The 19,621-nt window shown below is 41.0% G+C and overlaps 1 protein-coding gene across 4 annotated transcripts in view; it reads left to right on the forward strand.

Annotated features, from left to right (window-relative positions):
* Nucleotides 1-11,550, forward strand: part of TTC27 (tetratricopeptide repeat domain 27) — a 178,034-nt gene extending 166,484 nt beyond the window's left edge. For 2 of the 4 annotated variants that reach the window (XM_044925798.2, XM_025260856.3), the window contains 5 exons: nucleotides 1,727-1,924; nucleotides 3,189-3,300; nucleotides 6,938-6,988; nucleotides 7,456-7,556; nucleotides 11,312-11,550. In XM_044925798.2, the coding sequence (XP_044781733.2) occupies nucleotides 1,727-1,924; nucleotides 3,189-3,300; nucleotides 6,938-6,988; nucleotides 7,456-7,556; nucleotides 11,312-11,434 (585 nt within the window). In that variant the 3' untranslated portion in view covers nucleotides 11,435-11,550. The remainder of the gene's footprint in view (nucleotides 1-1,726; nucleotides 1,925-3,188; nucleotides 3,301-6,937; nucleotides 6,989-7,455; nucleotides 7,557-11,311) is intronic. The other 2 variants (XM_006080593.4, XM_044925799.2) reach the window with 2 other exon arrangements.
* The last annotated feature ends 8,071 nt before the right edge of the window (nucleotides 11,551-19,621 follow it).

Genomic DNA, 19,621 nt, shown 5'->3' on the forward strand with positions numbered 1-19,621 from the left:
AAAAAAGCACAATTGAGTGTTCTCCCGTCCACTTGTATCCCTGGATGTAATTAGGGCCATGAGTCTGAGCTCACATTCCTAACAGTGTTCACGGGCCAGAAGGGCCTTGATTCCTTGGCTGCATCTCACGTCTGGATCAGAACGCCCTGCGGGGAGACAGAGCAAGGTGTCGGTTGCATTTCTCTTAGCAACTCTTTCTGAAAGAGGTGTGTTCGTTCAGTCTGTCTTTCAGGCACAAGTCGTTCATTGCATCAGTACTATGTGCCAGGCACGATGTTAGACGTCAGGGACACGAGTTGATGAATGTGGTCCTCTCCTTGAAGTTCAGGGTAAGAATAAAGATGTGGCACCCTGTCTGTTGGAACCTTGCCACTCAGAAGAGTGTGTGATCTGTGGACTGTCAGCATCAGCACCGCCTGCGAGCACGTTAGAAATGCAGACTCTCAATCCGAGATGGAGCGGCATCTCATCCAGGATTCTGCACTTGCAGCAGGCTCCTGGGGGAGGCCGCTGCTGTCAGTCCAGGGGCCACGCTGAGTAGCGAGGTCTGAGGGTGCTCTGCTTGAGCTGGTTCTTTAGGTAGATCCACGTGTCTTTGCTGGCCTCCTATCACAAGGGTGGGCCATTGAGGATGCGCTTTGTGTGCCTCCAGGAGCCCTTGAGATACACGGCCCAATATAGCTGTACCTTGTCATAGCAGTGTAACCTGCAGTGGGGCTCAACTTAGTTCATCTGTCAGCATTCAGAGTATCTGGGGTAGAATGTGTAAAGATTAATGAAAGCGAGGTGGCCAAGAAGTTGCCAAATGGTGAGTGGAACTGGGGTAGTTGGAAGGACAAGAGATACTTTCTGGGAAGCCTGCGTGCCTGAGGCAAATGCATTGGTAGTTTATCATTCAACAGTGAGGAAGAGCCAGGACCACTTTAAGCAGAATTCTAGTTCTGAGCATTATTGCTGTGATCTGGGTGGAAAATAGTGAGGTCAACGTAAAGGAGGAGAAGCTGGATTTAGGACTTATGGATGGCATCACCGACTCAATGGACATGAGTTTGAGCAAGCTCCGGAAGTTGGTGATGGACAGGGAAGCGTGGTGTGCTGCGGTCCATGGGGTCAAAAAGAGTTGGATGCAACTGAACTGAACTGAGGAGTGTTGAGTCAAATCCGTTACGTGTGGCCCAACCAGGAGAGAAGAGAATCTAGGTTCGTGCTCAGGGGGCCAGTTCTGAGAGTACAGGAGGAAGAGGGATCTGGGATCGAGGTTTCCCTCTAGGATAGATGGAGGGTGAGAGGTTGATGGGACATGTCTGGTAGATATTGAGGCACACAGTCCGGGGGCTCTGTCTGGAAGGTGGTCGGGCTGGTGCTGCACCCACAGTATTGGGTAGATACTTGGTCATGGTGGGTTTGCAGCTACAGGTGTGGATCAGATCATTCAGAGAGGACCCTCAGAGTGAGAAGAGAGGCACGCGGAGCCTAGGGCCCTGTGAAGCAGAGCCCTCCGAGGAGCCTGAAAAGGGGACACTGGGAGAGGTCAGATCACTGTCTGCGATCCCAGACAGTGGTTCCGGGTGGGCTCATCTTGTTTTTCACTCTGTACAAGTGGCAGAGTGATATTCTTACAGGCCTGGTTTGTCACTGTCGTCATCGTTGACGGTGAGGGTGGCCCTTTGTTTTTTTTGGTATTGTTTGTTTCTAGCTCACCAGTTTCTTCTTTGCATTTGTTAAGGTCCTTAAAATCCTGGTCAGGGCAGTGATGGATGGGATGGCCGATCGTAGTGGCGATGTTGCAACTGGCCTCAGAGGAAAGCTGCAGGAGTTATTTGGCAGAGTGACTTCAAGAGTGACGAATGATGGAGAAATCTGGAGGCTGTATGCCCAAGTGTATGGAAACGGGCAGAGTGACAAGCCTGACGAAAATGAAAAGGTGAGTCCTTCCCAGTCCTCTGGGGCTCTTCCTTCTATTTGAACACAGACAGGGTGAATCTGCCTTTTTGATGGTTGGAGGGAGACTAATAATTTGAAAGATAAGATTAATATGCTCATATTTTCACTTATGATGCAGAGTTTTTTAACATAAGCACCCTGAATTGTGGACAGGTTAGGATGTGTAAACATTCATCTTTTTTCTTTCCATGAGTTTTTCTTAAATAATTGTTCTCTGTTCCCCAAAAAGGGTCTCTTTAATCTGCTTTCCTTGCAAGCCGTGAACAGCTGGTTCTCGTTATTTACTCCACACCCCTTTCTGCAGGCTCCTTGCTGAAGACTAAGGTAGACGGTACAAGGACAAAGGAGTGTTTAAATCTGAGGTGGAGACTATGAAAAGGAGAAAGAAAAAGGAGCTCGATAAGACTATGGGAGAGGAGCTTTTAAAGTCTAAACATGAATGTTGTGCAAAGGTTGCCCTGCCCCTTTCTTGCAAGTGCAGTGGAGCACCGGTTGCGTTCAAGTTATGCCTTCAGCTTCTTATCTTAGAATGTAAAAGGGGCCTCCAGAGTTTCCAGGGTTGGAATACTAAATGTTTTATGTTCTTTTCAAAACATCCACAACAAATCAAATGTACTTGTATAAGTTTGGAATTTGCCACAGTACAGCTAATCTGTGGGATTCTTAGCCGTTCTCTCCCCCACTTCAGTCCACCCAGCTGGCTTTCAGCAAAGCCTTGTCAGCCTGGAGAATACACACTCACACACATGTGTGCACACACTCCTGCTTTCTGTCCTTCCCTTCTTCTTGAATTCTGTCCTCTCTGGCATATGTGGCATTAAGGATACTCTGAATTCTCCGATCTGTGATTTCTCCCTCAAGGGTGGGGAGGTTGTAAAAGAAAGTTTTAAGCATCTGTGTTGTTGCTCACCTGCCAGTAATCCCACAGTTTTCACCAAGTTCACGCCTCGTTCTCTAAACTGGTCTCTTAAGCTGATGTTTACAAATGCCAGGGAAATGTGTATACTTCTTATAGATTTGTAAACCCTGCCTTTTAATTTTTGGAGGGAAGTGTCTCCATTCAGACATGCCCATTTGATTTAACTGCTCGTTGCTGTTGTCTTTGATGAGAATAATGCAGAGACTGTGCTGCATAACACAGAGGCTGGCTTTTCAGCTGCAATTAGTTCCATATGACTTCCAGGAAGCAGAGTTTGAAATGTGAATTCTGCTTGTTCTAAATGCTGTTCTTTTTCTTTGCTCAGGCGTTCCAGTATCTCTCTAAGGCTTACAGGTGTGACACACAGTCCAGTCGTTGGGAGAAAAATATTACGTCATTTAAGGAAGTGGTTCAAAGAGCCTTAGGACTCGCACATGGTATTTGATGTAACATTTAATATCCATGGTATATTTTAATGTATTTCTACTGATAGGAAAACATATTAGTCAAAAGCGAAATTCCATTTCAGATAATTTCAGATTATTTCATTGTATTAGAATTTTTGTACTTAATTCAGCTAACATCTATAGATTAACTATTATGTAGTAGGCACCCTCAGAGAAGACAATGGCACCCCACTCCAGTGCTCTTGCCTGGAAAATCCCATGGACGAAGGAGCCTGGTGGGCTGTAGTCCATGAGGTTACTAAGAATCAGACACGACTGAGTGACTTCCCTTTCACTTTTCACTTCCATGCATTGGAGAAGGAAATGGCAGCCCGCTCCAGTGTTCTTGCCTGGAGAATCCCAGGGACGGGGGAGCCTGATGGGCTGCCGTCTATGGGGTCGCACAGAGTTGGACACGACTGAAGCGACTTAGCAGCAGCGGCAGCAGTAGGCACCCTAGAACAATAAGAACTAGTAGGCTAGAGGCTTAAATAGTGTTTGAATAAGTGACTGATGGATAGGAAATACCTTTACAACTGTGTTTAATCTTCACACAGAAGTAACCTCCTGCATTGATGATCTAGTAGTAAGAAAATCTGAACTTTTCTTGACTCATATTCTTCTTTTGTAAATGAAAATATTTAGAGTACATAGATTTCTGAAGTGCATACCAGTATATTTTAATGTGTGGTATTTAGGGGAGAAATAACCTTACCTAGAAAATTGTATGCCTATCGGGGAAAGATATTCCAGATAAAGGCTGCTTTTAATTATTTGCATTAGTGAAAAGTATACCAGTTACAGGCAATAATGCATTTTTATATTTATGTTTGACCATAGGCATGTGATGCCCTGGGAATGCAATTCAAATAAAATAGTGAAGCCACACTTAGGATTCAAGGACTGAATCCCAAGGACCGTGAATCTATGCTAAAGTCCTCCTGTAACTTCTGCAACTAACAGTTGCCGCAAGTAGGGCGCCGACAAGGGGCGATTATACAGGGCAGACCTTTGGGCTCAGGGGCCCTGCACTCCAGGACCAGCTCTGCCACATGCTAACTCGGCGACTTGGGGTCACCATTACTTACCTTCTCTGACCCTTAGTTCCCTTGTCACGAAAATGGAGATAATACCAATGGTTGTTATGAAAAATGAGTAAAAGCATATTGAAGCACTTAACAGTATCTTATGCATGGTGTAAATGTTAATCCCGTACCTCCTCACCCCCACCCTGTTCTTTCTGTAGTAGAGGATCTGAGTCGGGTGATAAGGGACTCAAAACTAAAAAGGAAAAAATGAGTAAGAATAAAGCTTAACTTTGCCTTGAAAAAAGTCACAGAATGTTCAAACAGTTTAGAAATGGGCTTAGTAGTTAATAATTCTACTTGTCATTGACAAAAAGATATAAATATCCAATTTCCTGGGCCACCCACCCCTTGACAGATAAGGTAGAAGTTAGACTCTGTGTAGCTGAAACTCAGTGTAGAAGAGGTTCACATACTTTCTGACAGGCCAGTGGAAGGAGGGTCGAGGGTGGCTGGAATTTACAAAGCTCGTGCTGGCCTCAGGGTAGGTGGGCCCAGGTGGAGTTCATCCTTTAAAAGTTCAAAGGCCTTTGGCCTCTGTGGATATGGGACTACTTCTGGAGGAACCCATGCTAAGGTATATTATCTACACAGTTATAGCAGGGTGCAGTTTGCTTTGAAGAACTTATCCGAGATATTTCCACTTGCCAACCCTAAACATTTCTGTGAACAGCAGGTTCTGTATCAGTCAACGCCAAGATATTTTCTGTAATCACTAAGTGGTAGTATTAAACCTGTCAAATATAAATAGGCAGGTTAAAGAAGTACTCCAGGAAAAAAAAATCTTCATTTTGCACCTTAAAATTGATTTCAAACTATTTTTGGTACACTTTTTTCTCCTGAGAAATACTTAGAGAAAAACAAGTGTCTTTTCTTTAAAGTTTCCCTTTGACTTGAATGAATTATGTGTGCGTGCTCCTTATGGCATTTTAAGCATACCTGAGTGGATGCTCAGCGTTCGTTTATAGTGATATTTTAGATTTATAAAGATAAATCTTAACCTTGTCTGTGTTGCTTTTGTGTAGCCATGCTCCATGGAAGAATAAGCTGAGTTTCTCTGTTACTTCTGTTCTCTTTTTTTATCTTTCTCCTGATCACTGTGCTCCACCCCACCCAATTCTGGAAAAGGAAATACGACATTAAAAAAAAAAATCTCTATATGATTTATTCCTTTTTGGGTTGCTATTTTGAAGCATAGACATGTGCTCCAGAAAGCTTGGTAAGGGTTTCCACATAGGCTTGGAGACCCTTCTATAACAATGTTGTCGTTGTGTACCCGTTGTTCTGTCTGGAGGGTATTCATTTACAGTCTGTGTTGTTCTATTTTCTGGGAAAGGGTGGGCAAAAGTTCATTCCTTCTTTGCAATCCAGGAACTTTTAAAATCATAGTTATGCATTTTAACTACAGTCTGCCTGGAGGAAGCATAGCTGTCTTGGATTTCCTGATGATTTGAAACAGCAGGTTATTTCTCTCTCTTTCTCTCTCTGTGTCTCTCCGTCTCTAATGCCTCTTGAAAATAGGATTGAGGAAGGGGACTAATAGAGTGTTTGTCTCTTTGCTCTCTATTTTGTTTTTCTCAAAATGACAAGGATTGAAAACAGAATCACAGCTGTTTTTGATATATCACTAGGTACTAAACAACCCAAGTATCTGACTCATGGTAGTTACAACCTTCCTCTATTATGGGACACAGACATCATAATCCTCAATATCTCCAGGTTAACCTATGCCCTTTAAAAATGAGTGTGACATTGTCGACTCCCTTGCATCCTTTCAAAATCTAGTTATTATTTTGTAGTAGGAATGCCAGACGTAGCTCTCATGCCGTAGAAGGTATTAATGAATGACAAACCTGGTTTACCAGGCACACGACCTCTGCTAGTTTACATACAGGAAGGAATCTGTTGTCTATCCCTGTTCTAAGGTACAGGGTACTGAGTAGACTTCAGTTGCTGCACTGTTTAGTGGAGTTTTAAAATAGTTTGTGGGAACAGAAACAAGGAGTCAGTGGAGAAATCTGAAGCATTATATTTTTACAAAGCTCTTCACTTGTTCTTGCTGCTGATGCTGCTGCTAAGTCGCTTCAGTCATTTCCGACTCTGTGCGACCCCAGAGACAGCAGCCCACCAGGCTCCCCCGTCCCTGGGATTCTCCAGGCAAGAACACTTGAGTGGGTTGCCATTTCCTTCTCCAGTGCATGAAAGTGAAAAGTGAAAGTGAAGTCGCTCAGTCGCGTCCGACTCTTAGCGACCTCATGGACTGCAGCCTACCAGGCTCCTCCGTCCAAGGGATTTTCCAGGCAAGAATACTGGAGTGGGGTGCCATTGCCTTCTCCTTCACTTGTTCTTAAAAAGCCTTAATAGCCAGGCCTTCTGCTAGAAAGGGTTATAGCCTCTGTTCATAATTTCAAGTTTAGGGAAAATGGGCTCCTCAGAATGCAGAGGCAGAGTTGTTGGCATGAGTGACCGTCTTCTCCCCTGCTTGGTGCTAATGGTTACCAGACGTGGCTCAGCCTGGTCATGCTCACCTTCTCTAAATGCAGGCACCTGGGTTGTTGACATCACTTCTTCCAGAGTGGTGATACAAGCCCCAGGTATGAAACTACAGTGAGAATTGAGCTGTGAATATCTGGCATGTCACTTCCTTGGGCTGGTGTCATTGGCAATTGTGAGTCCCCACCAGGGACTCAGTACTTTGGGAAGCCATGTCAAGATGAACTGCGTCTGTTTTTGTTCTCTGTGAGCATCTTGTCTCTGCCTAATTTCAATAATCTTTGCTTCTGTGTTTTTTTCGAGTCTATTCCCAACAGTCTGTAACTCACCAGAAAACACTCATTTTCCTCAAAAGTCTCCTTTGAGCAATAAATTATCCTTTTTAAGGGATAAAAGGGAAAATTATGCACATAACTTATTTTCCTTTTACCAAAATAAAAACTTTCCATGTAGAAGCATTTCTAAAGTCTGTTACTATAAAGTGCTAATGAAATAATTGGATTTTGTGTCTTTAAATTATCATCATTATCAATTTTTAATGGATGTTTTCCGTGTATTTATCTTCCAGTGGCTATTAAATGCAGTAAAAACAAATCCAGTCCCCAGGAGGCTATACAAGTGCTGTCTTCAGTTCGACTCAATTTACGGGGCTTATTATCTAAAGCAAAGGTGAGAGTGAAATGTGAAGTATTTAGAATTATCATAGGAAAAAAAAAGTTTTTGGTGTCAGCCAGCTGCTCTTAAGTTTTCTTTACATGAGGGATAACTTTAGGCCCACGTTTTATTTTATCTTTAAATTTTGTGTATTTGTTTTTGGCTGGCTGGGTCTTCGTTGCTTTGCACGGGCTTTCCCTGCTTGCAGCAAGGGCGGGCTGTGCTTCGCTGTGGTGTGCCGGCTTCTCATCACGGTGCCTTCCCTTGTTGTGGAGCCTGGGCTCTCGGTGCGCAGGCCCCGTTGGCTGCGGCTCCAGGCTCTAGAGCACAGGCCCCTCAGTGGTGCACAGGCTTTGTTGCCCTGAGGCACGTGGAATTTTCCCAGACCAGGGATTGAACCTATGTCCTCTGTAATAGCAGGGGGATTCTTATCCACTGGACCACCGGGGGAGTCCCTCCCGTTATATTTTAGATATTAGCCCCCAGGTGGTTGTGCTGGTGAGGAGATCATTGACCTACTGACTAAACCACCCTACTCATGGGTAACTTAGGAATCTTTGAAATTAATATTTATAATCCAGCTCTTGATGCTTTCTTTAAATTAAACAGTGCTCTTCTACTTACATCACTTTCCCCCCTGTGTGGCGTGTATACTACCAGTGGCACTTGGGTAAATGTTGTTATTTTAATATATATTTATTTCAGTGCATATTAGAAAAAGTGTAAGTAGCAATCAGATCTATAATTTCATGAATATTATTGCTTATTTTCTATTTACAGTAGTGTTCTAATGTTTTCCTTAAAAAATACTTTTATTTAAATAAAAAAAGTTTATTTAGAGACAGATATTAAGCAGGTGATGTATGGATTTGACAAAAATGTTACGGTAGATGTCAGACTCAGGTTTGACAACTAAAACATATGCTGTCAGTTTACAAATACCACCCTGTGAACCGGTGCTAGGAGGGGACAGCTGAGAGTCATCGAGGGGGCTCTTGAGTAGATTGGACTCCACATCTCTACCTGTGACGGATCAGGTCTGGGACAGAGCCTGGGAAATCTGTATTCAGTTTCTCAGGTAGTTCTAACATGTAAACTAGGTTTGGAGTATACCCCCTGGGAGCAAAATTTGAAGTAATATAACTTCTAGTACAAATTAGCACTTTCTTTTCTAATCTTTATTTGCCTTCCCTTTTTAATCTTGGGTTGCAGCTAATTTTAACTCACTTCTGAGAGCCAAATTCATGGCATGTGAAGGTCACTTTTGGACACAGGTAAAGACCTTTCCAGAGGGTGCATTTTTATTAATTGCTTGATCTTTTCAGATCAGAGCAGCATTTTTGCCTCTGTGTAGATTATTAACTCATTTGCTATCTTTTAATGAGTGTGCCTGCTGGAACCAGGTTTCTATAATCTGGGAGAACTCTGTATTTTCTCCCAGCTTGACAGCACAGCTTCAGATGATGTGTCTCTCAGAAAGCTGCAGGAGCTCTCTTAAAGGTCAAGGTAGCAAACTTTTTTTGTGACTCTTATTCCCAAGTTAGGAGCTCAGTTTCCTAGTTTCGGTGAGGTCATCAACTTACCCATGATTGTTTATTTCTTCAGGATGTACTCCACAAATTTCTCTTCTCTGTGCAAAGCTTATAATATATTAATTTTACATAAACCTACACTTATATATGACTTAAAAAGTCTTTTTCTAATGTAATTTTACTTATTTATTTTTGGCTGCGCTGGGTCTTCATTGATGCACACGCTTCCTCTGGTTGCAGTGAGCAGGGGGCCACTCGCTCGTTGCGCTGCTCAGCTTCTGACTGCAGTGGCTTTTCTTGTTGCGAAGCATAGGCTCCAGGGCACGCGGGCTTCAGTACTTGTGGTTCCCAGGCTCTAGAGCACGGGCTCAGAAGCTGTAGTGCACCGGCTTAATTGCTCTGCGGCATGTGGGGTCCTCCTGGACGAGGGATGGAACCTGTGTCTCCTGCCTTGGCAGGCGAATTCTTTACCCCTGAGCCACCAGGGAAGCCTGACTTAAACAGTCGTGTGTGTACTGTCCAATCCATTCATATTGTGGAATTCCAGACATTGAAAATGAGGCTTCAGAACATCATCTCTGTATAGATTTTGTTCTCATTGGATCTCAACTGGATTATCCAAAAATGGGAAAAATTGCTTCCCAACACCTCCTTTGAAAGCACCTTTTTGCATATAATATTTGGGAGCCCCTGATTTTATAGTAAATCATTTTTACTTTTCTGCTTTATAACAAATTGGATTTGCTGAAAAAGAATTGCCTTTTCCAGAACACTCTAAAAAGTGAAAATGACTGAGGATAACTGTGTTAAGTAATAGGCTCAGTTCGCACAAATCTCTGGTCCTTTCCTGCCAGGCCTGGCACGTCATGGAAATAAACTCCTAGATAGAACCTAGAAACTCACCTAAAGTCATCCAGTTCTTGTTCGGCCAGGACAGGGTAATTCCTCAACCCTCAGCACCCCGTCCTTGTACAGATTTGTTGCCAGGGCGGTGGGGGGGTGGGTAGGTGGCATGAGGGCAGTTGGTGAGAATGCCAGAGAGCCTAGAGACAGAGCAGATATAACACTTAGGCTCCATGGGACCCTCAGCAAATTATTCTTTTCTGCCTAAGCCTCCTTTTCTTTCTGCTTTCTCCTTACTTTATAGGGAAGTGAGGCAGATTTGTGATGATTTACAAGCGCTGTAATTCTTAGTAAAAATAAATATGCCATGTAAGTCCAAGTTACGTGGCTCAGAGGTGTTTTTTCTACTGATCACATCGCAGCAGTTGGTATGTCAGTCTGTTGTGAAATGCTGCGTAAGACGTGACTACACAGTTACGTGGCAAAGCGTTACAACACAGCTCTTTGCTCCATAAATCACTGTGGGAAACTCTAAGCTTATCATGTGATGACGCCTTCACTCAGAACATCTTCAGGATTCCCTTTTTAGAATAGCTGTCAGAATGATTGCTGTCGTCTGTGGTGGTGGTGGTGGCGAATAGTCATATTTTAATGATAAGTTTGATTTTTTAAACAAATAATCGTAAGTGTGATGGAAAAGATAGATGGTAAGCTGAGTAAATTACATTTCTGATTAAAAAACACACACACAATGTGGTCATAAAACCCTGAAGCTAGTTTTCCTGCGTGCCTGTACTGACTCAGCAGGCAGTTCCTAGAAAGGCGTTCCAGAATGTGCCAGCCGTGGTGGTGGTACTGAAGGATGTTGCAATATTCCCCCACCCCAAAGCAAATCCTTTTACAGAAGGAGCTCACTTTTGTTTTAATGTGCTGGACTTTTTTATTTTTACCCAGTCTTGATGATTGTTGCGGCCTCTGAGTCCTAAGCCATAATTAATTTTCAAATAGCATAAAGAGTATGATTTATATGAACTTGAATATAAAATGTATTTGTTTTGCTTGTATACACAGCGAATAGATTTGTTTTGCTTAGATGAATAATGTCTATTTATCCAAAGACCATCTTATGACATTGAAATGAATAATACAGTCAATACTCAACCATTTCCAAGAGGCGGACCCATTTGAATTGACAAGTTGAAGCACGTTGTTTGATCCAGCCATTGTTGCAGCTCGTTCGTTTCCAGGATGGTGAATGGAACAAACACGACTACTGCTGCTATAATGTTGTGTTTTTATTATACAAAGGGAATTTTAATTCTGTTCTCTGTGTCTATGTTTCTTTAAAGAGATGGTCACTGTTTTGATAATTCTGCTTTGTTCTTTATGCTGCAGCAACTTTTTACAGATGCGGCAAGTGGAGAAATTGCCAGGGAATTAACTGATGAAATAGCAGCTATGGACACCTTAGTGACAGAGCTTCAAGACCTAAGCAACCAATTTCGAAATCAGTATTGACCATCCTGGGAACAGTTTCTGGAAAAGGTGTTTCACTTTCCAGAATTTCTTTTATATCTGTGTATCTCAAACTCAAGATACTGATTTTTTAAAATAAATTTTTCTTGTATGGCTAACATCCTTGCTTTTGTGATTTTTCCAAATGCTTGAACTTTGTGAAATACATTAAATAAAATGTTCCTTTCCTCTTTCTTTAGGCTTAATTACAGTTGAATTCACTATTTTTATTATTCTTGAGGCATTTCAGCACAAAGAAGGGGGAAAATGTAGTTTTCTTTTTAGCATGGAGTTTATTCTCTCTCAGCCTAAAATGAATTAGATCATTCTCTGGAAAAAGTCTAAACGGGAAAAAAAATCACACACTGCGAGTTTGTGGAATCACTAGATTGGCTGGTATATTATCCAAAAGTGATAAAAGAGTACATTCGATGATGGAAACCTTTACACTTCTTGAGATTTTGTATTTGGGTCAGAAAGATACAGACTTGGCTAAATTAGGAATATGGGTATGGTTTAACTTCTAAATCAGGAAAATGAGAGAAAAAAAATGACATAACTCAAATCTTGACTCAACCATTAGCCACTAGTAACCAGACTGACCCTCCTCATTGTGTATACTGCCAGCCTTAAAGATGGTTATTTAATAAGGTTATGATGAGTGAAGACAGCTATAAATGGTGCCATATTACAAAAATGCCAAAGTAAAATGTTTTCATAGTAATGTCTATGGAAACAAATATTGAAGGCAGCAGCTGAATTTAATAATCTTACTTCAAAAGTCATAGTAAGGAATTTGTAGTCCTGGCTTTGGTTGCTGAATGTTCGGTCCTATGCATAAGTCATTGACCCTTGCTATTTTCCATGTTCTTATTTATAAAATGTGAATAATTTCTATTCCTTACTGCTTTGTGACTTTCTGCTGCCTTTAGAAATTTAAAAATACAGAATGTAAGTATTCTGAACATTAAAAAAAAAACTTAAAGAAACTTTCGTCAGTGAATTTTGGTTACAAATGCTTAGCAGTGCTTCTTTTCCTTAACCACATGCTTCTCTTTTCTAGTATCATATTGGCGTTAAAACAAAACTGTTGGTATATGTCTCAAAGCAGTTTCTCTTACAGGAGACACAGTAACTATGAAAAAGAACAATAAAATGATGCAGTAGCATGGGTTAAAGTTAAATGTTCACTTGTACCTTTTATGGAAACCATTGAGGATTAAGTGGATAGATGGATGATTGGATAGAAGGAGTGAGATTTTAAGATTAAAACCTTTTTATTAGTGTCTAGCTATGAATCCCGATAGAAGACTAGAACTGAAAAGGGTAAAGATTTTAGGAATTGAGTAGAAGAGTGAAGAGGAATTTCCAGATTTTTAGTTCTCAGTTTGCTTTCTTTGGGTTCAAGGTAGAATGGCACTGGTAAATGTGAGTTGTCACTAACCAAGTCACTAAAGGATTGTTTCCTCCCAGTCTGTTCTCAGATGCTATAGTGGACCAGAATCTCCAGAAGCTGCCCTACATCTCTTTTTTCTTGGATTGGTTTCACAAAAGAGCTCTTAGGTACCTTCTTTTAAAGATACAGACCTTTTAGTTGTTAGTAATCTTACTAGGTGAGTGAATGTTAAGTGAATGTTTTACATAGTTAAAGAAAATGTGGTGGTGGTGGGACGGTGACTACAGTAAAGTAGGAAAAGCTTGGGTTTTAACAAAACCTTGTCTCTACCACCTCCTTGATACTTAACACTCTGGTACTTGATTTTTCCATCTGTAGAATAAGTGTTGTGATAATAGTACCTCCTATCACGTTCTTAATATCACTTATAACACTTGAACCTAGCTGCAGAGTCAGTAACACAGTATCTCTTTAAACAGCTATATTTCATTTTTTTTGTTTTTTGTTTTTTTTTAAACTTTACATAATTGTATTAGTTTTGCCAAATATCAAAATGAATCCGCTATATTTCATTTCCTATAGGGTCTTTGGTGCTCTGTATTGCTATGTTATGATTTAAACATTTGCTGTTTCCAAATGAAATTATAAATTTCAGCTTTGGTTTTTTAGTCTTAATACATTTGTCTTCAGAATTACTTTTTTGTTTTATCAACTAAAATATATAATAGATATTATCCTCTGATCTTTATTGAGTTCCCACAGTATGAATAATACTTATTGAGTTCCCACTTAAGTACTCTGAAGGTTTGTGTTATCACCAGGAAACTAAAGGTCACAAACTCTAAAGAGAAATAGCTGGAATTCAAAAACTGCTAAATCCTGCATTCTCTTACTATGTTGAGGCCAGAAAAAGGCTTCCAGTAGTCAGCTGATTGGAGAAGGCAATGGCACCCCACTCCAGTACTGTTGCCCAGAAAATCCCATGGATGGAGGAGCCTGGTAGGCTGCAGTCCATGGGGTCACTAAGAGTCAGACACGACTGAGCAACTTCACTTTCACTTTCCACTTTCATGCATTGGAGAAGGAAATGGCAAGCCACTCCAGTGTTCTTACCTGGAGAATCCCAGGGATGGAGAAGCCTGGTAGGCTGCAGTCCATGGGGTTGCACAGAGTCGGACATGACTGAAGCGACTTAGCAGCAGCAGCAGCAGCAGTCAGCTGATTTCAGTTTTCTGTTTCCAGTAGTGCAACACCTGGAATGTTTGCTTGTCATTGTTTATAAAGTTTTTCAAGGAGAGAAATTCTGTGAAGTCTTAGTTAACAGTCGCCTGTGGTCTATTAAGATTATTTACAGTTATTTGGTCTTTATTTTAATAAATCTTTTGTTAGCCTTTTCCCAAAAAGACAGCATAGTAAAGTGAAAAGTGTGTTAGTGACTCAGTTGTGTCAGATTCTTTGCAACCTCATGGACTGTAGCCCAACAGGTTCCTCCATCCATGGGATTTTCTAGGCAAGGATATTGGAGTGGTTGCCTTTTCCTTCTCCAGAGGAGCTTCCCAACCCAGGGATTGATCCTGGGTCTCCTGTATTGCAAGCAGATTCTTTATCAGATTCTGAGCCATGAGAGAAGCATAGTAAATGGGGACCCTAATTGCAGAAGAGTTAAGTAAACCCCAATGAAATAAGAAATCTCTTCTTTACACCCAAACCCAAAACTCAGGAAGCTTGAGGAGTTGGTACATCTTGGGTGTAGAGCCACGGGGTGTGTGATGAGGGAGGGGAAATAGAGTAGTAGATTCGGAACGACAGAATCCCAGAGTGCACTTTGGGGTTCCCATGTGGAGGTGAAGAGCTTTGCCTTACATCAAGTGGAGCCTCAGAACAGTAATGAAGACCCCAAACATCAAAAGCTTGCTTTGACTTGCTTGTGTATCAAGGCTCTTCTCTTCATGCTGTACTTGTTTCTGTTGACATCTATAGCAGAAATGTAAAGGAGAAATGGTACCGAGTATGTGTAGTAAATCTACCTACTTTCCAGACTACATTCAAACATTGTGACATAAGAAGTTTGGCTAGTTTGGGCTATTTGTGACCATTTATCCAAATTATAATAAGTCTCGTAGGTTAACACCCTAGGTGAGTCTCGTGAAAAGTATTCTTTTTTTCCCCACTTCTGTTGGTATAACATCCCCATTCATCTAAATTGCTGTTTAGATAAGGTAACTCTGCTTTACTGGCCAAGAGTGAGGAATAAAACCTGCTAAGTGGATGCAGCACACTTGCTCTCTGCCTGTTCATTCAACGGGCTCTATAGTGAAATGGCAAAGAGCCTTTATTCAGACGGTGGGCGCCATGCTGTGGTGGTACAGATGGATTTTTCACAACATGCAGAAGTGCTTATAAATAGATAGGTTTCAATCAACAGGCAGCTTATTCAGGCATGTGCTCAAATATAGTAGCTGCATTCATTAGATAGACATTTCCACTAATCCCAAGACTATGCCCATAAAAGAGTAATCCCGTATGGGGTAAAGGTAGTGCTGGCTTGCTTTTAACTCTTGGCGAGTCTTTCACAGACCAAGGCCTAATAGTAATTGTAGCTGCGCTAGGTTTTCAACAAGTGGACTATAAAAGCTGAGCTTATCTTGAAATTTTTTCGTTTCCTTTTTCACATTGCAGTAGCTCAGTGGACAAAGAGGTACTTTTTACTCAGGATATGCAGCTCACAGCAAAGCCAATTTAGAAACCAATTGTGTGTGCATGTTCTTGTTACTTTATTATAAAGCTCCTTCTCTTCCACCCTGGTCAATAAAGTGGTTAATAAAGAGTTCGTTTGAGCAGATCTTATTTTCCCCCTTGACTTTAGGATAAATAACAAGTTTACGTCAATTTTGAGGAGATTTGCAAACTTTTAGAGTGGTTAGACTTTATTTGCGGACCTTTTCGCGTTTGGCCTTGTCCAACAAGGTCTTCACTCCCACACTATTCAGAGCTAGCTGTAATTAGTTCACTTTGCACAGCAGTCAAATTTTTCCCTTGCCAGTGATGTCAGATCTGCTTTCCTGTCTATTATTCTGACTTCTTATAAACTGCAGTGACCTGTGAGTCAATCACACCATCTCTTGGCCCTGCGCCGACATTGTATCTATGAAGAGGGACCCCTGCCAAGGACTGTGAAGCGGAAAGCTGAGATTATGAAAGTGGTCCTCCAAACAGTAAGTATCAGCCTTTTTTGAATCTTGTTTTGGTGGTGTTGCCAGAAAGGGGTGAGGAGGTAATGTTAATGTTGTTAAGGAGCTGACCCATGCATTATTAACTTTTTCCAGACTGAGGGTACAAATGAACGTGAGCATCTATAGGCATACAGACATTATTACACAATGCTGCTCAGAGAGAATCTTGAAGACTATTACTGTGGGACTTGAGGAAGACCTTGGCCTGTCTGTAAACTGTCAGGGAACCATGTGACAGAGATGTTATTGCAAGATAAGTTGAGAGGATGCATATAGAAGTGCTTTGAAAGTAAAAAAAAAAAAAAAGAAATACAAATAAGAGTGTCTTAGAAACCACTTTGTAATAAGCATTGATATAACCTTTCCTGGTCTCCAGTTTGGAGCTTAATGACGTTTAGTGCTGTGGGACCATGATGCAAAAGTGTCGTCGATTCTCAGCAATTTTCATTGCAAACTTTCCACATTTCTGGGCTGCAAGTGCAAATAGGGGAAGGGAAGAAGGAAGGACTGGTAGGCTTTTATGAAATGAAAGAAACAAAATTAAGTTCTTATCATTGGGATTTCTTGGGTTGGTGCTAGGAAAAGGAAAGAGAAACAGTGACAAGGGAGGATAAGTAGGCAGACTAGGTAGAGAATAGGTAAAACAATGGTGAAATGGGGAATTGACTCCCTAGGATGAACTTGGGGTGAAGAGACCTGGATTTAAGTCCCAACTTCACCCGCTTCCCAGTTGTGACCACACCTGAGCATCTGAACCTCTTTGGGCCTCTATTATATTCTCAGTTATAAAATGTGAACAGCCTGCAGACCAGACAGAATTGCTGTTGGGGTCATATCAGTTGATATGTGCACAGTGTTTTGTGAGCAACTGAGCACAATTAGTTCTTGTTACAGTCAAGAGAAAGGGGCATTGTGGATGGTCTTTCGAGTCCCAGGGACTGGTGGAGTCCCTGGGTGGGGCGTCCAGCAACTTGGCTCCAGTTTCCATAATCCCTTGGGGTCATGACCTGGAGCTTGAGAAATAACGCTGCAGAATGTTTTTCAGTCTTCTATGCACCCTTCATCGCTACTTACTGAAGTCAGTTGGGTCTATATGATGTCTGGTGCCAGGGTTGATCAAAACTGTCTTGGTATTTTTACAACCATCTGGCCAGAAAACCTGTTTATGCCCCCACGGTTCTTGTTCACAAAAAAAGAATGTATCAGCAGCAGAACTAGAGGGTGCTTCACATGCTCAGTGGTTCCCCCAACTGGCTTCCTAACCAGTAGAAACAAGGTTATCTATTTGGCAGCAGGGTGGGAGTAGGCACGCCTGATGTTCACCTCCCCCCTTTAATAAGTTACACACGTGTTCCTTCCATGTTCTCTGTCCAAAAATTAACAAAGACAAACTAGAAGAAAAATACTAAATCACCCCAAATCCCACCCCGTAGGAGATAACCATATAAACATTTTCCTGCATATTCTTCTAGACTATTTCCTATATGACTATGCACATATACATCAGAGAGAGAGGAAGAGATAGGCTTTTTAAAAAATATAATTAAGCTTTATAATTAAGTACATGGAAGTAGGCCTGCCTTTGACATGGTGAAGCTTCAAGCCAAAGTATAAATGGAGGTCCACATACCATTTATCTAAATTATTTAAAAGTTATAAATCAAGCTAAGAAACAGTTAAATAAAGTTTGTTTTGTCTTTTGATATTGACAGATATTCCTTCATGCTGATTTGGGAGGACACTTAAAATTTTTTTATTATTAAGATTTTTTGTTGAATGACAGATTATTTAAATTCTGTAGTGCTTTAGAGTTTTCAGATGTTTCAAACACATGATTTCATATAATCCCATAATAACCCTTTGTTCCCCCTACCTGTATATTGCCCCTCTCCACTTCACTCTCCCTACTGGTAACCACTAGTTTGTTCTCTGTATCTGTGAGTCTGCTTCTTTGTTTTATTCACTAATTTGTTTTATTTTTTAGATTCTACATATGAGTGGATATTATGCAATATTTGTCTCTCTCTAACTTATTTCACTTAGTATAATACCCTCCAAATCCATTCATGTTGCTACATATGGCAAGATTTCATTCTTTTTTATGGCTGAGTAGTATCCCGTTGTATATATATACCATTCTTCTTTATCCATTTATCTGCTGATAGACACATAGGTGGTTTCATTCCTTGGCTATTGTAAATAATGCTGCTATTGGGGGCAGGAGAAGGGGACGACAGAGGATAAGATGGCTGGATGGCATCACTGACTCGATGGACTTGAGTCTGAGTGAACTCCGGGAGTTGGTGATAGACAGGGAAGCCTGGCGTGCTGCGATTCATGGGGTCACAAAGAGTGGGACACGACTGAGTGACTGAACTGAACTGATGAACATGATGGTGGTGGGGGAAATGTATCTTTTTGAATTAGTGGTTTTTGTTTTTGTTTTTTTTCAAGTATGTACCCAGGAGTGGAATTCCTGGGTCATATGGTAGCTCTATTTTCAGTTTTTTGAGGAACTTCCATACTATTTTCTACAATGGCTGCACCAATTTACATTTCCTCCAACAGTGTGCAAGGGTCCCCTCTTCACATTCTTGCCAACATTTGTTATTTGTGATCTTTCCAATGATAGCCATTCTGACAGGTGTAAGTTGATATCTTGTTTTGATTTGCATTTCCCTGATGATTAGCAATGCTGAGCATTTTTCATGTGCTCAACATCTGATGAGCTACTGGCCATCTGCATGTCCTCTTTGGAAAAATGTCTATACAGATCTGCCTATTTAAAAAATTTTTTTTAATGTATAAACTGTTTATATATGTTTGATGAAGTGAAATGAAGTTGCTCAGTCGTGCCCGACTCTTTGCGACCCCATGGATAGTAGCCTGCACCATGCTTCTCCGTCCATGGGATTTTCAAGGCAAGAAGTACTGGAGTGGGTTGCCATTTCCTTCTCCAGGGAATCTTCCCAACCCAGGGATCGAACCCAGGTCTCTAACATTGTAGACAGACGGTTTACCATTGGAAATTAACCCTTTATTGGTTATATTATTTGCAAATATCTTCTCCCATTCAGTAGATTTTTTTTTTCTTTGCAACCACTTTTAAGGTTAATTAGGTCCCGTTTGTTTGTTTTTGCTTTTGTTTCCTTTAGTTTAGGAGATGGATTTTAAAAAATATTGCTGCAGTTTATGTCAAAGAGTGTTTTGCATATGTATTCCTCTAGTACTTTTATAATATTCAGTCTTCCATTTAGGTCTTAAATCCATTGTGAATTTATTTTTGTATATGTGTCCATTTTTTTTGTGCCAGTATTATATTGTTTTGATGACTATAGCTTTGTAATATAGTCTGAAGTCAGGGAGTGTGATTCCTCTAGCTCTGTTCTTCTTTTTCAATTGTTTTGGCTATATGGGGTATTTTATGCTTCCATGGAATTATTAAAATGATTTGTTCTAGTTCTGTGAAAAATGCCACTGGTAATTTGATAGGGGTAGTATTGAATCTGTAAATTGCCTTAGGTAGCATAGTCATTTTAATATTAATTCTGTAAGAACATT

This window comes from Bubalus bubalis, chromosome 12, assembly GCF_019923935.1.
Source record: "Bubalus bubalis isolate 160015118507 breed Murrah chromosome 12, NDDB_SH_1, whole genome shotgun sequence".
NCBI classification, from domain to species: Eukaryota; Metazoa; Chordata; class Mammalia; order Artiodactyla; family Bovidae; genus Bubalus; species Bubalus bubalis.